At 62.2% G+C, this 14,988-nt stretch overlaps 2 protein-coding genes across 6 annotated transcripts; one reads left to right on the top strand and one right to left on the bottom strand.

Moving 5' to 3' along the window:
* Window positions 1-1,037: 1,037 nt before the first annotated feature.
* CARHSP1 (calcium regulated heat stable protein 1) lies at window positions 1,038-13,607 on the bottom strand. Of its 5 annotated transcripts, none has more exons than XM_070566810.1 (4): window positions 13,488-13,607; window positions 5,490-5,654; window positions 4,897-5,019; window positions 1,038-3,166 (listed from the first exon to the last, which is right to left on the bottom strand). In XM_070566810.1, exons 2-4 carry the CDS (start codon window positions 5,645-5,647, stop codon window positions 3,004-3,006), a joined length of 444 nt encoding a protein of 147 aa, XP_070422911.1. In that variant the 5' UTR covers window positions 5,648-5,654; window positions 13,488-13,607; the 3' UTR covers window positions 1,038-3,003. The 5 variants fall into 5 exon arrangements, with proteins under 5 accessions (XP_070422911.1, XP_070422914.1, XP_070422915.1 ...); XM_070566813.1 differs by lacking the exon at window positions 13,488-13,607 and adding an exon at window positions 12,584-12,910; XM_070566814.1 differs by lacking the exon at window positions 13,488-13,607 and adding an exon at window positions 11,594-11,787.
* LOC139074973 (synapsin-1-like) lies at window positions 10,502-14,542 on the top strand. Its single transcript, XM_070568942.1, has 4 exons — window positions 10,502-10,850; window positions 13,300-13,935; window positions 14,299-14,452; window positions 14,517-14,542. Exons 1-4 carry the CDS (start codon window positions 10,623-10,625, stop codon window positions 14,540-14,542), a joined length of 1,044 nt encoding a protein of 347 aa, XP_070425043.1. The 5' UTR covers window positions 10,502-10,622.
* The last annotated feature ends 446 nt before the right edge of the window (window positions 14,543-14,988 follow it).

Raw genomic sequence — 14,988 nt, 5'->3', positions numbered from 1 at the left:
GGAACTCCTTCTACCCCTACACTCAGCCTGTCTCCCCACAGCAGTCCTCCTGGCACACCTGCAGTTTCTGCCGAGCCCTCCCTCCCAGCCCGTGTCACACTCGCTCAGGGCACGTCGACAGCTCTCGCTGTTTGGAGCTAAACGCCTGCTGTGCCCCCTCCCTAAACAGGTCTGATGGGCTAGTTATAATTGTTCCTAAAACACTTTGAAAATCAATATTTTATTAGAGTAGAAATGTTCATCTCAGTGCCACCAAAAGTCCCTTCCTCCCTCCCTTGGGAAACGCTGGCCCGGGAAGGCCTTCCCAGCCGGACAGTCCCTCCCAGAGCTGCCCTGCCTCGGTCCCAGCCTCTCCGCCCCCGCAGACCAACAGGGGGCCTTCCCACCGCCCGCTCTGACCTCCCCTCTGCGTTGCCCCCACCCCGCGCTCCACCAGCACACCCCAGTCCTCCTCAGGGTGGGTTCAGACAGCCCCCCGGGAAGCCCTCTCCGCCCCAGCTGGCCTGGTGGCTTCCTCTCAAGGCCCCTGTGGCACCTAGCACACCCCCACCTAATGCCAGAGCGCATCAGCCTGGGGGCCCTGGGATCCTCAATGGCGGGGATGGCCGCATTGATCTCCAGCCCCGACCCAGCGCCCGGAGAGCAGCACGCGTTCCTCGGCCGTCTGTGGCGTGCACAAGGGACGGACTAAGAGCGAGCTCAGCGTTCGGGTTCAGTCCAGGCAGCACTGCGACCCCCGCCTCTCCCACAGGTGTGCGCTGGGACAAGGTCACTCACACTGACCCGATCAAAGTCTAAATGCACCGGCAGGGCCCGTGTCCACAACTGACCGAGTAAATGGCGCTTTCTGTTGTCACGAAGCCACATTCTACGGCTCAGCTTTCTTATGCTTGAGAGTGATGATCCAGGGAAAAGGGACCATCCCATCATCTTATCCATCCCCCGAATAACCAGACTCGGAGCAGGATAACTGTCAGCCTGGTCGGACAAAGACGCCCTGACCTGCCAGCCTCCACATTAACAAGCCACACACAGCCTTGCACAAAACAAACTTTATTGAGAAAACGGTGGCCGGTGGGAGGAAAGATGTGGAGTTAGGAATCCTGGATTCTGTTCCCAGCTCTGCCCCCAACACCATCCATCCTCCCAGAGCCTCGAGAAGTTTCTATAAATGGAGACTCTGCTTGAGTGAGGAGGGGGTGTCCCTTCCAGCTCTGACATCCTGCAGTTCTAGAATACCCATCGACTGGAGAAGACGTGGTCCCACCGACAGAGCAAGCCGCTGGGTTCTACCCAGCGAGACTCCAAAGGTCACCTCTGACAGCGGATCCGACTGCCAGGGCACTGTCGGGCAGGGCCTAGGGGGTCACACAAAGCCGAGACTGTGTCCGAAGGTGAGGACAAGGCCTGAGAGACACCTGGAGGGGGGCAGGAGTGAAGATGCAGGCTCTCGACTTCCGGGAGCCCAGACGGGTCTTGGCAGAAGCAGCTTGGGAAGTGTGGTCTGCACCCGACAGACAGAGGCCTCCAGGGGCCCCCTGGGCAACATCCGAGGCTGGAGGGGAAAAAGCCACCCTGGCCCAGCAGATGGCGGAGGTGGGAAGCAGGGGACCCTTCAAGAGGCCTGAGAGGCCGGGACAGGCGGATCCACTTAACCGCGTTTCACTGCACACACATCCTCAAAACACTTTTTTGCCTGTTTGAAAACAGCTCCACCAGCATCAGTAAAATAGGTCTAGCCTTCCACCGCCTTTCAAATGAAGCAGGTCCTGGGATGAGACAAACCCGTCCACAGAAGGAAGACCCGATGAGGCGCTACTGCCTCCCGCGCCATCATCGCCTTCTTCATCTGGAACATCCTCATCTGCCCAAAAGCCCGCTTTGAAGAGTTCACTTTCCTGTGTTGACAAATGGATCCTCGGCTACAAACAGGCCACGTATTTCCAAATATATTACCCAGCTATTTCTATTTTTAAGTCACAACTAAAGCCAAACCAAACCACAGCAAAGAAAATCCTAAGGATTGGTTTACTGGAAGTATCTAGAAAAGTTTGCAATGTCGCCCAAAGTACAAACAGGGCTGGCTCTGGGTGAGAGCTTTAGTTATTTTTTTTTAAGAAAAGAAAGAAATCCTGAGCATTTCTTCACACCAGTTTTAAAGGGACCCCTTCACCAAAGGTGTATTTCTCCTTCCACTTCTGACTTGGCCAGGTTCTCTGGAAACAAGCTACCCACTCTTTTCCGGATGGAGCGGGAGAAAGGTCTGTTTTTAAGCAGAGACCCTCCCCTCTCCACGCTCCCTTCTCCCACTGCCTCCCCACCCCCACCCCTCGCCTAGATGAAGGCAATGGGCACTCAGCTTGCAGACGGACAGAAAAGACCAGGCTCTGAAAGAGAGAATTCAGCTCTAAGCACAGCACTGCCAGGCGAGGGCTCGGGGCTCCCCTGACACGCAGCTGTGACACCTCCCACGGCAAAGGCACCAAACACCCCCGTGTCCCCACCCCTGACCCCCTGAAACGCGCTCCCCTAGAGCCCACCAAGCCGAAGATCAGAACAAACTGCCCTACCCAGGGCCCAGGGGAGACTCAAGGGCGGGCGCTCGGTGGGAATTAATCGCAGGGAAACGCTTGGGGCCCATGTCACCCCCCGGTGGGCCGGATCTTGGACTTTGAGCCTCCAGGGGACAAAGGAACACCCCCTGACCCATCCCCTGGGCTGGACTTGGACCCTCCACTCAGCCACCAGCCGGCACCTCTCCTTTTGCAATGCTTTTAATGCTTTTCAGATGGTGAGAGGTCGTGATGGTCAGAGCCGTGCTGGTGGCCGAGAGCACCCGCGTGCCTGCCCCACACCCCTTCTTGCAGGAGAGACTTGAAAGGGCCCGTGCTCCCCCCTTTGAAGCCCCATCTCAAGCGGTGGAAAGTCCTCTCCAGGTTGGTCCTGCCGCCTCCTCCCCCCAGAGTCTCCCGCAAGCCGGAAGGAGGGGTGCTCCGGCCCCTCCTAGGAGCTGACGACGTGGCCCGACCAGGTCTCGTGCTTGGTGCCCGGCGCCAGGTGGGTGATGACCACCTCCACGGCCTGCAGCTTCTCGTTCTTGGGCGGGATGGAGCACATCTTATAGGTGACCTCGTCGCCTTCCACCGGCACGTACTCGCCTTCCACGCTGCGGGGTGGGGAGAGAGCACTGAGGGCCCAGCACTCAGAAAAGCCACACACAACACCACGACCAGGACCCCAGCCCCCTGCTGGTGCAGAGAAGCGGCCCCCACCCCATCCTGCCACCAGGGGGGCCACCAGGCGTCAGTGGCGCCACGCCACCCCAGCCTCCGGTTGTGGCTGAGGAGCCCCTGACCCCATCGGCTCCTTCCCTGGGGCCTCTGGTACTGAGACAAGAGCACAGCCCCCTGGGGGAGCTCAGGCTGTAGGTTAGACGTGAATGCCATGGGCCTGTGGATGGAAGAGCAGGCAGGGCCGGTCTGAGCCAGAGAGAGAGAAGGAAAACCGCAGCTAGAGACGGCCCGCAGGGTGTCCTGGGCCAGGAGCCCCGAACCCAGGCTGAACCTCGGCTCTTCCACCCCCAGAACCCAGTGAGCTATCGAGAAAGTCCTTTTTGTGCTTAAGCCTACTTCCAGGAAGGGTCCTCTCCCTTGTGACCACTCAGGAAGATCCTCTTACTTTCCATAGGACACAAGTCACATCTCACCCGTGCTGGCCAGGTGCCCATCTCGATGCCCCCTGATGAGGCCCCAGGAGCAAAATCCCCTTCAGACTCTGAAGGCCAGGGCCAGCCAGCTCCCTGGGATCTGGTCTGTCTGGATTAAAGGATCGCACAGCAAATGGGGCTTCCCTCTTTGATTTGGCCACCAGGAAGCTCAGGGATAAATGTGCAGCCCACTTCTAGCCGTGGAACCAGACATCACAGTCTCTCCATCTTCCTTGTTTGCCCACCACCACCTTGTTTTCCTTACGAACTTATTTTCCATGTTGCACTGTGAATATCCTTGTAAACCACTAGAGAGGCTTTCTGGAAAGATGCAATATGGAAATACACTTAACCATCCCTGTATGCGTTCCTACAGACAGAAAACGCATTGTTAGGAACTTTCTCGTGTCCATGCAGATTAGGGACGTATGGACAGATTTGGGACAGATTATTTGAGATCTGATGTGTAAGAATGTTGGGGAGGGTGAGGAAGGGATAACTCGCGTCACAGCAGAGATGAGCAACAGGACCCTATTTTCTATATATTGCCAGGTCTGCTGTGCGGGGCAGGACTTTGCCCGCCACGGACGGAAATGAAAGACTGGAGGTGCTGAGGCCAAAGAATGGGGTAGGGGCGGGGGTGCCAGATGAGGTCCCCACCCATCTGATGGCGCCTACAAGATCAGGAGGGAAGCACAGGCTGCTGGACGCCTTCCAGGCCTGAGGCCTAGGATGGGGGGCCCGCCCTGGGCCCCCATGGGCTTCCAGACACTCAGGAAGGAAGGACGTCAGTGAGCAAGGAGAGGAGAAAGGGTCCCATTCGGAACTTCCTTCCTGGAGCAGAGGGGCGGGGCAGCCCCCAGCCTCACCCGCCACTTCCCTCGGGGGAGGGCAGGAAACGGCCCCCAGCCCAACACAGCTCCCCGACTCACAGGGACACCCCTCCCACCCTCCAGATACACCCAGGCACTCAGGACCCCCAAACACACACATACAGGCAGAGGGTCACCTGCAGCCTCCGACACACCACCACCATGTACACAGTGTCACAACCCCATCCCCAGTCACACACGCCTGCCCTTAACACCTTCATATCCAGAACCCACTATAGTCACACACTCTCCAGCCTCCAAGAGGCCGAGGCAGCGCCCGCCCCAGCCCCGACCCGCCCAGCCCGGCCGCCAACTCACTCTGAGATGTGCAGGAAGATGTCCGGGCCGCCGTCAGCAGGGGTGATGAAGCCGTGGCCCTTGGATCGACAGAAGCATTTACAGACTCCTTTGTAGACAGGGCCCTGTGAAGCCCGCACCGTCCTGACGGAGAGGGGGAAAGTGTGAGGGGCCCCCACCAGCCCTCCAGGACAGCCACCCACTCTCCTGGGGCACGCCCAGCTCATCGCGGTCCCCAGCCACAGCTGTGGCCCAGAGTGTCCTGGCCAGGGCCACCATGTACAGCCATGCAGGTTGTGCACTGCACAACTCTGGGAGCCATTCACACAGAGTGACTCTCTGGATGACCCTGGCAAATTTTCTTAGGCCTCAGTTTCCCCATCTAGAAAGAAGGGGTGAGACTAAAAGCTCTCAGCATCCCTCTGAAGACTAATTATTACTAAGAGCAGCCTCCACTCATTGGGCCTGAGGTCTGTACCTGCCAGGCACTGTGTGAGTCCTTCGCAGACAGGGACACTGAAGCACAGAGACGGCCAGAGACAGTGACTCCCTGGCCTCAGGCAGGAGACCCATCTCCGGAAGCTTCCCTAGCCAGCCCAAGACCCAAGACTCACGCGGAGAAGGTCCTCGTCCGGCGAGTGGGCAGCGGACTGGGGACCACATGGCCCCGAAGAGGGGACGGGGAGCGATCTCGGGCCTGTTGGGTGTCCAGCAGCCCGACCGAAGCCTGGTGGGTGGGGGGCTGTGCTGGTGGAGGCGGCTCGGATGACATGGCTGACCTGGAGAGACACACAGCTCTCAGGGGCCTGCGTCCTGCACGGAGCCCCGGCTGCACCCCACCCCATCTGAGAGTCCTGCCTCCCGGCAGCCATGGAACGCAGGTTCCGGGCCCCGCAGCACAGAGGTCGCCTTCTCCAGACACAGCCCAGCTTGCCCCCGCCGGGTCAGGCGCCTGCCCTGGGCTCCCGCAGCAGCCGAGGGCCCCCTGCACAGAGATGCCAGCTCGCCCCATGACAAGGACACCCAGGTTCCCCTCCATGTCCCCAGCACCCAGCACAGACCCTGGCACCCTCGGGCCCCTGGCAAATACTTGTGAAGGGGGGGAGGACCAAGGAGCCGGGCAGGCCAGGATGCTTGATGCCAGCTGCCCACATCAGGACTCCAGCGCTCAGCAAACATTTCTGGAGCCCTGCTCAGTGGCAGACACGATGGAGAAGGGGGAGGCAGAAAAGGAAATGACACCCAGGTTGCCTCCAGGAAACCCCGGGACACAAGCCAAGGAGAGGCTCAGACCCCAGTCTGAGGCTGTCACAGGTCTGATGCAGGAGAGGGACCCAGAGTGGCAGGAGCATTCCACAGGCAGCATCTCCACCGGCCCGTACTCAGATCCAGGCGCTTCCAGTGAATTCCCCCCAGCCCAGGGACTGGCTTGCTGCCAGGACGTCAAACTCCCCCAGGGACCCTGGACACGCATCAGCCGGCGCGCCGAGGGCTGGAGGGGAGTGGACTCCACGGTGGCTGCATTGCTCCAGCAGTTTCACCAAGAGCAGGATGTGGCCGTGGTACCAACGAACCCAACGCTGTGACCAGGGGGCGCCCACCGGTCCCCTCTCGGGGATCACTGCCCCATCCCCAAAGCGGGGCCGCTGGGTGCACGTCATCCGGCACCCACTGAGGGCTACGGGTGGGGACCCAGGTGAGGCAGGGCCTAAACGCAGACTTGACCCACGTCTACACAGCAAGGTGGCCCAGAGCGGCCCCGATGGGCTTTACGTGGCTCATGCGAGGCTGTCAACTTAAAACGTGAGCCAGCTTTTCAGCATCCCAGGAGCTTGCCTCCGAATCCGGGTCCCAGCTCGTCTTAGAAACGCTGGGAGCTCTGCGGGCCCTGAAGCCCGCTCTCCAGCCTGCCGCCCCCCATTCACAGGAACCGTGCGGGCCCCAGGGCCCCGCGTTCTCAGCCTGCAGCCCCGCAGTAGCTCCCTCTGTCCCCAGCCCAAGGCAGCCCGGCCCCAGCCGAGCCCTCCCCTCCCCAGGCCCCCACACTCCCCTGTGGGGCCTTGGCTCCAGCAGACTGGGTGGGGAGGGGGCGGCCCGGCCTCCTGGAGGAAGTGGCATAGCTACCTCCCGACCTTTGTCTCGCTGCAGCCGCGGCCAGGAGGACCGCAAGTCTGGGGAGCCCCCACCTCATAAAGGCCCCGGCCGCTAGGCTGGGGGTCAGGGCTCCATCCAGCATGACCCACCAGCACAGGTCATAGAGTCCCGGAATGTTCCAACGCCTGGGGTTCTGGAACGGGGCCGGCCCAGAGAAGGGAGGGCCCCGCCCAGGCCTCCCAGGACAGCAGGTGGGGCCACAGTGGCCTGGTGACACCAGAGTGAGGCAGGGGTCTGCCCTCCCCACTTTTACCCACAGTCTCCCTCCTTGTCTGGAGTCAGGTGCATCTGCCTTCAAATCCCACCACCTGCCAGCTGTGTGATCTTGAGCAAGTTACTGAACCTCTCTGGACCTCGGGTTCCCCCTCTGGAAAATGGAGATTTTAACAGTCCTGACTTGACACCATTATCATGAAGTTGAAATGAAATAACACATGCTAAGCGCTCAGCACATCAGCGGCCCAGAACAAGTGAGCAATAAATGTCAGCACTGATTGTTGTTATAATTGTCATCGTAAAGTCATTCAACAAACATGTGCACAGTGCCAGACCTTAGGGACACAGGCCTGAATTTGGAGCCAGAGAATAAACAGGTAAATAAGTATATAAACAAGATCACTCCAGACTGCCAAAAGGGCTAGGAAGAAATATACACAGAGGGAGATAAAGAGTAACAGGGGAGAGGTGCTTCTCTAGCGAGGGTGCAAGCTGGGCCATGAACGATAAGAAAGAGTCAACTATTTGAAAGAGGGAGGCTCTTCCAGGTAGGGGAAGGGCCTGTGCAAAGGCCCTGAGTTTGGCAAGGGCCTAGGTGTGACTGAAGACCAGCAAGGAGACTCTGGTAGGCACAGCGGATGGAGGGGTGAGGGGCAAGGTGGAGAGGAGGGCAGGGCCAGCCCAGGAACTCTGGGGCATCATCATCCTCACCACCATGTCCGTCTGCCTTCCTTCATGTCCATTTGTCTGTCTGTCCCCAGCCCTTACCATGTCGGCCTCCCCCTGGTTAACGGAGCTGCCCAAGTTGGGGCCCTTTCTCTCTCCGCCTCAGCCCCCTCGACTCCCCAAACACACGCGGTCCCTCAGAGAGGCCAGCAGAGGCCCACAGCCTCGGTGGGTGAGGAACTGAGGGCCGCACGGCCCCCTCTCCATCCCGAGGGCCAGCACTGGGGCTGGCATTGGGCAGGCTGTGGGGACAGTCCGGGAACGACCAGACCCCTCCTCACCCAGCACTGGAACCCAAAGCCCAGGGCTGCATTCACTGTGCACCTGCTGTCCACGGAAGCATTCAGGCTCACCCGGCAGCGGGAGAAACTGAGGCACGGAGAGCACCAGGGACTGGAGCGGGGAGGGCTGGCCTGGGAGCCCCAAGAGCTGTAGCCACCACCCCCCCACATCTCCTGCCCATCTGGGCCAGACAGCAGCTGGGGCAGCCGGCAGGGAGGCGGAGGAGGGTGACGGTCACAGCATGGGGAGGCTGGGTCCAAGTCCAGCGTAGGGACAACGGCTGGGGGCAGGGCAGCCAGCCCCTCGGGAGCCTGCTCTCAGCCCCCTGCAGCCCCCTCCACACACACACACACACACACACACACAAAGATGGCGGGCACGCGGCAGCCCCGGCCCCTCCCTTGGCACATCCCGGAGGGCCTCCCCAACCGCAGCAGCTCTCCCAGCACCGCCAGGGTGGCCTGGTCCCTGGAGGAGGCAGGCCCGCCCTCCCCCCACCCCCTCCAGCTGGGGACAGTCCGCATGCAGGTGCCTGAAGCTCTGTGAGGAGGCTCTAGGCCAGCCAGACCTGGGAGGGGCCTCCGCCCGCAGCAAACTCAGACGAAGCGGCATGCCCAAGCACACGGGGCTGCTGTGCCGTGTGCGCCCGTCTGTGTGTGTCTGTACACACGTGTACAGGTGTGCGGCTGTGTGTGCACATGACTGTATGGGTGCGTTTGGCTCTGCACGTGTGTGGTGTGTGTGCACATGTATGTGTGAGCGCACATGGCCTTCCGGAGCCACCTGTGCATCTGCACCCACGCGCGCACGTGTACACATGCACGGGCTTGTCACTGCCTGATGTGCGCACCCGGGGACCCAGTGGGACGCGCCAGGCGTAGGCACGGGCACTGGAGGACCCTGGCGAACGCTGCCTCCGATTTGACCGGCAGTTCCCGGGCCACCCACTCTGTGCAGGACACAGAACCCAGGACGGCGAAACTCCTGCCCTCCGGGAGCCTGCGTCCAGGGAGGGGAGACCCCCAGGACAAGGATGACAAGAGCAGGCGCCTGGGGACCACCGTCTGTGCGGGTTCCACACACCTCAGTTCATTTCATCTCCTTTGCACTGACGGGAAAACCCAGACAAAGTGTCAAGTGACTCGCCCGGTCCCGCAGCTAATAAATAAACTGGGGGAGCACACGGGATGTCAGGCAGTGGGAACGCCATGGAGGAGAAGGGGGGGGGGCTGCATTTGCAGAGCAGGTGGTCATTCCGAGGTGAGCAGTGGGCCATGCTCCACCCCTCACCAGCCCCCCCCACCCTCCCCACCCCCATCAGCCCCCCAGGTCCTGCAGAGTGCCCAGCTGGGGGAGGCGGACCCAGGGCCTGGAGGTGGGGAGCAGGAAGCCACTCCACCCCGACTGCCTCAGAGGGGAGTGTCCGTGGGGCCCTTATCCTGAGAAAGGGCGGAGAAGGGGGCCTCAGCCCAAAATAGCCTGGGAATTTTCCACAGCCCTGCAGGTCCTCCTGGAAGGTTCTGAGAGTTCAGCCGGGCAGCAGGCTGGGGCCTAACTGATCTCTCCTCTGCCCACCCACAAATCTGGGGACAAGAGAGCCAACCCTGCAGAGCCCCAGTTAACCCTCCTCTCTGCCTCAAAGCCCACCAACCACATCAAGGCAGAGTCTGTCTTGACCCAAGTTGCTAGGTGCTTCATCCAGGGAGGGGAACCTTGGCGGTACTATCAGTCATTTACACTTTAGTAAGAGGGAGTTTGCAGTTCGTCTCACAAGGCTCCATACTTGGTGGCTTTCAGACCCTTCCCTGAGGGCAGGAAGATGGGGGGACGGGAGAAGCCAGGTTCAAGTTGGGAGCTTCATTCTCTGCATGCTTCTCAGCAGAGCCAGACCTCTCCAAGCCAACTCTGAAAAACAGGGACGTCCTGAACCTTCCATGGGTTTCTGGTTGGGGGAGGCCAGGGCTGGGCATCGTGTTCGAACACCTCCCAGCCCGAGGGCCAGGCCATTGCTGGCAGGTGGGAATGACTGCTAGCCCAGAGGAAGAAAAGGAACAGGGCACGGGAGAACCAACCATGGCAGGGGACAGTGAGGGTGTGCTTTTATTTGCCAACGTCCCCTGCCCACCCCACTGCCCACCGCCTTCAGCGTCAGGCTCGGAGCTGGGCGTTTACATTCATTAAGTAGACTAATCCTCAGTCAGCCCAGCCGGGGAGACACTTATCATGCCCATCTTACAGAGGAGGAGACTAAGGCACAGACAGGTTGAAGCCAGCTCTCATCACACTGAGTGTGCCCAGGGTCCCCGGGGCGGTGATGAAACGCAGATGCTGATTCTGAAAGGTGGGCATTTCTAAGGGCTCAGCGGCAGATGCTGCTGGTCCACAGCACAGAGCGGCGGCGGCGGACGAGCTGCCCCGCCCTCAGCCGGTGTAAGAGGGTGGAAGGGAAGCGGGGCAGAGGCGAGGCTCCAGGCGAAACACAGTCACCCTACTGCACGCGGCCGCCTCGCCTGTCAACTGAGGCAGAGACACTGCGCCCCCTCCCGGCACCAGCCCGGCGGAGCCCAGCCCCCAGCGGAGCCCAGGCCACGGGGCAGGTCAGCCGAGGCCAGCCCGGGGGTCCCAGGGGGCCAGAGAGGCCCCAGGGAGCCAGGGCTGGACGGGGCTTCAAGGCGGGCCTCTGCCACATCTCCCTCCATTGTTCCTAGAGCCGGCTCCGGCGGGAGGGAGGGGAACGGGGAGGGGTAGGGGCCGGACCGGCGGGGAGCAGTGGGGAGGAGAGGGGAGGGGAGTCAGGGGAGAGGAGTCGAGGGGGAGGGCAGGGAGAAGGGGAAGGGGGCGAGGAGCAGGGGAAGGGGGAGGAGAGTCAGGCGGAGGGAGCAGGGAGTAAGTGGGCGGGGGCGGGGAGTGGGGGAGGGGAGTCAAGGAGGAGGGGCGGGGAGTCAGGGGAGGCGGGGCAGCCAGCTCAAACGCGCGCTCGGCCGGCCCTCGACCCCGCGCCGGCCGAGCCAGCTGCAGGGAGACAGACAGACAGACAGGTGGGGAGGGTGCAGCCGGCTGGGGCGGGCGGCGGCGGGGGCGGGCGGGCAGAGACCCGGCGCGGAGCCCCCTCCCAGGCCCCCGGCCCCGGCGCGCGCAGGGCAGAGGCCGGAAACCAAGGCGAGAGAGGGTCCCCCAGCGCCCCCACCCAGCCCTCAGCCTGGACAGCCCGAGCCCAGCGCCATGCTCGTAACCAGAGGCGACCCTGCACCCCATGGGCCGCCTCAAGCGCTCCTGTATTTCCTCCCCCACACCCCCCCACCACCCCCCGCCTCCGTCTCCCGGGGCTTTGGCTGCAGACCTGAGGTTCAGGCCTGACTCCACTCTTCACTCCCTCTGTGACCCCTGGCAAGCGCCCTCACCGCTCCCGGCCTCAGTTTCTTCATCTGGCAAATGGGACAGTATATAATGGTGCAGCCTCCCAGGCCCGAGGACGCTGTGTAGACCGCGCCAGCTACAGTGGGCGCAGTCAACAACAGTTGAGCCATAAACGGTGGAACCGTCACGCATGGGGCCATCTAGAATAATCCTTCCCATTCCTGTCCTGCTGATGGGACACAAACCAAAGGCCCTGACTTTGCCACACGCCAGGACAAAGAAAAACCATTCCCCTCCCAAGGGAACCCCCCCAACCCCGCCCCAGCACCCGGGGCCCATCACTCGGCCTAGCTCAGCTCATTCCCATCCTCATGCCAGACACCCATCCCTGACCTACTCGTGCAGGGCTCTGCGACGCTACAGGACCCCGTTCTCGCTCTGGAGGGGCGCAGGGACAGCTGGGACTGAGGGGGACAGGGGGACAGACAGGCCAGCACTGAGAACCCGCGGCCAGCAAGTCCGCCGGGGGAGCGGGAGCGCAGAGGGAGGTGGGGAGGCCCCTGGCCGGAGGAGGAAGCGGCTGCGTTGAGTCTGAAAGGACCACTTCAAGGGTGGGGAAGTCATTCCCGGCAGAGGGACCTGCAGGGGCAAAGGCCCGGGGGACGGAAGGCAGGGGGCAGAGAGGCTGGAGCAGGTCGCGGGGGGCGGGGTGGAGAGGTGGCGGGGGCAAACAGACAGCTTTGTTGAAAAGTTTGGGACTTAGACAATGCGGGCATCAGAGAACGATTTTAAGCCGGGGGTTGATTTGAATTGATTGTTTTTACAAATTCCCTCTGGCTCCGGAGCGGCGAACGGATGGGAGGGGCAAGACCGGGAGCGCAGAGACCAAGAAATACCAAAACAGCCAGTAAAAAATAGACCCGTAGCTCACGTTTCTCCCGGCACTGGGTTAACCGCCTCCTTTTATCCTTACCCGCCCTGTTACGACAGGAAAAGTTCCATCCCAGCCTACAGATGGGGACACTGAGGCTCCAAGAGGCCTCCTATTTTGCAGCTAGACACCCCGACCTATGAGAACCGAGGTCCAGCCTGCAGCGGGCTGATCTCCCCCCGAGACACACATCCACTCCAAGCCCAGTAAAGCTGTGGGGGTCAAGGGCTTCCTTTTAAAAAATCAAAAAAGAACGTTGCACTTCCGGCCTGCAAACTTGGGCTGCCAGCGGGGCCGGCAGGGAGGGAGCCCGTGGGCGCGGGTGAAGTTTTTCGGCTCCGCCTAGGGGCCCCCCATCCGGGCGCAGACACTCGGCGGGCGCCCGGCGGCTCCTCCTCCCCCAGATGCGGCCAATCGCGCGGCGCCGGGACGGCCCCCACCTCCCCGCCGGGCCTGGCCGCGCTCCCAGCACCCGGCCCACAGCTGGCGCGGCCCGGCCTGGCGAGGGGGCTGGCCCCACCTCCCCGAGCGGCGCCCCCCGCGCCTGGCCCGCCGCACCACGGTCACCCCATTCACGCTCCAGCCCCCAGGGAAGGCGTGGGGAGGGGGACGAGGGGGACGAGGAGGAGGGGAGGCTGCGCCTGCACGCAGAAAACAGGTGGCCGGGCGGGAAGTGCCCGACGTCCGCCCCAAATCCCTCCCGCCGCGGCCACACCCACCCCTCCCCGGGGGATGAGTAACCCGCTCTCTCCAAACAGGCCACCGCGGCCCGCGCATCTCCTAGGGGCCTAGAGACCCAGCCCGCGAGCCGGAGGACCCTGCACGAGGGGATCGAAGGGGGACAGCGGCGGCAGAGGAGGCCGAGGTCCCATCGCGGCGGCGCCCGGGGCCTCGGGGCGGGCGCGCCCCACCCCAGCCCTCCCGGGGCCCCGGGGAAGCTCCCTACCTGGCGCTCCGCTCCGCTCCGCCAGCTGCTCCGCTCCGACTGCCGGGGCCGAGAAACTGGGGAGGGGGCGTGGTCCTCCGGCGGGTCCGCCGAGGCCACGCCCCTTCCCCGCCCCCAGGGGCTCCCAGCCAATGGGGCCGCGGCCGGAGCCCGGGGCGGCGGGGGCGGGGCGGCGGGGGCGGGGCGGGCGGAGGCGGTCCCGGTGGCGCTTTGTGTCCGCGCGGCTGGCGGGAGCGCGCGGCGCGCGCCCGGGGATGCCGGCCTGGGCTGCACCGCGGCTCGCAAAACTCCCCGGAAAAGTGGGGGGACTCGGGGACCTCCGCCCCAGAATCCGGATGGGCCCGCGGCCCCTCCGTTTGAACGGAAAGAAAGAGAGAAAGGAATGAAGAGAGGCCCAAGGGAAACAAACAAGCACAGAACCGAGGGGAGGAAAAGAGGGGAGGGGGAGGTAAACGGAAAAGCAAATGCAAAGAAGGGGAAAACAAAAAGACCGGGGCACGCTGTGGGTTTCGTCCTCTTTTTGTTTGTTGCTTTGTTTTGGCCTTGATTTCCACGCCCTCCTTGAGTCCTCCGTGTGTGCCGGTGGGTGCCAGTGCTCTCACCTCACAGGAGAGTGGAGGAGACCCCATCACAGCGAGGCCAGCCCTGGACCCGGGCTCAGGATGGTGTTTGAGGGGCGGGGAAGGGGGAGGTATCCTGTGACTGTACGGGGACCCCTGGACCCCTGCTGGAGCCCACCAGCTCTGTCTTCTCGTCTTCTCTCTCTCTCCCTCTCTCTCTCCCTTGTTCCCTCCTGCACTCACACACAAAGAGACCATTGAGGACACAGCAAGGAGAGAGCCATCTACAAGCCAGGAAGAGAGTCTTCCACCGGAACCGAAGTGGCCGGCACCTTTGGTCTTGGACTTCTCAGCTTCCAAAACGAGGAGAAATAAATTTCTGTCGTGTAAGCCACCCAGTCAATGGTAATTTGTGGCGGCAGCCGGAACAGGCTAAGGGCGTCCCTTTTTCTTCCTTCTCTCCCCGAAGCCCGCCTCAGCTTCTCCACTAATTGACGCCTCTCAGAATTTCACACTCAAATTTGGTGCAGTTCGGGTCTACATCTTTCATTGGGTGTCGTCCGTGCCAGGCTCTGTGTTGGGCACTGAGCATCCACAGTAATAAATGCCACCCAGTCCCCACCCCAGAGGAGCTGCAGCCTGGTGGGTGAGGCAGAGACGGGTGGGTAACCGACCACCAGGATGGCAGGCGGTGGGCTTGGCTCGGTGAGTGCCCACCCTCGGGCCTGGCAGATAAGACGGGTCCCAGGGAGGAGCTCTCTGTCCAAAATTGCGGTGGCTTAAGCCTCCTGCAGCCGGTGACATCAGCCCACCAGCTTGGCCCCATCGGATGGCACTGGCCTGGTGGCCAGACTTGGGCCAACAGCGGATGAGAGGATATGGCCAGAATTTTGTGCCCAATAAGGACCAATCATCCATGTAGGCAGCTGACAAGTATTTAT

The sequence above is a fragment of the Equus przewalskii genome, chromosome 12, assembly GCF_037783145.1.
Source record: "Equus przewalskii isolate Varuska chromosome 12, EquPr2, whole genome shotgun sequence".
NCBI classification, from domain to species: Eukaryota; Metazoa; Chordata; class Mammalia; order Perissodactyla; family Equidae; genus Equus; species Equus przewalskii.
The sequence above is the reverse complement of the archived record's forward strand: the minus strand, read 5'-3'. Positions and strand labels throughout refer to the sequence as shown.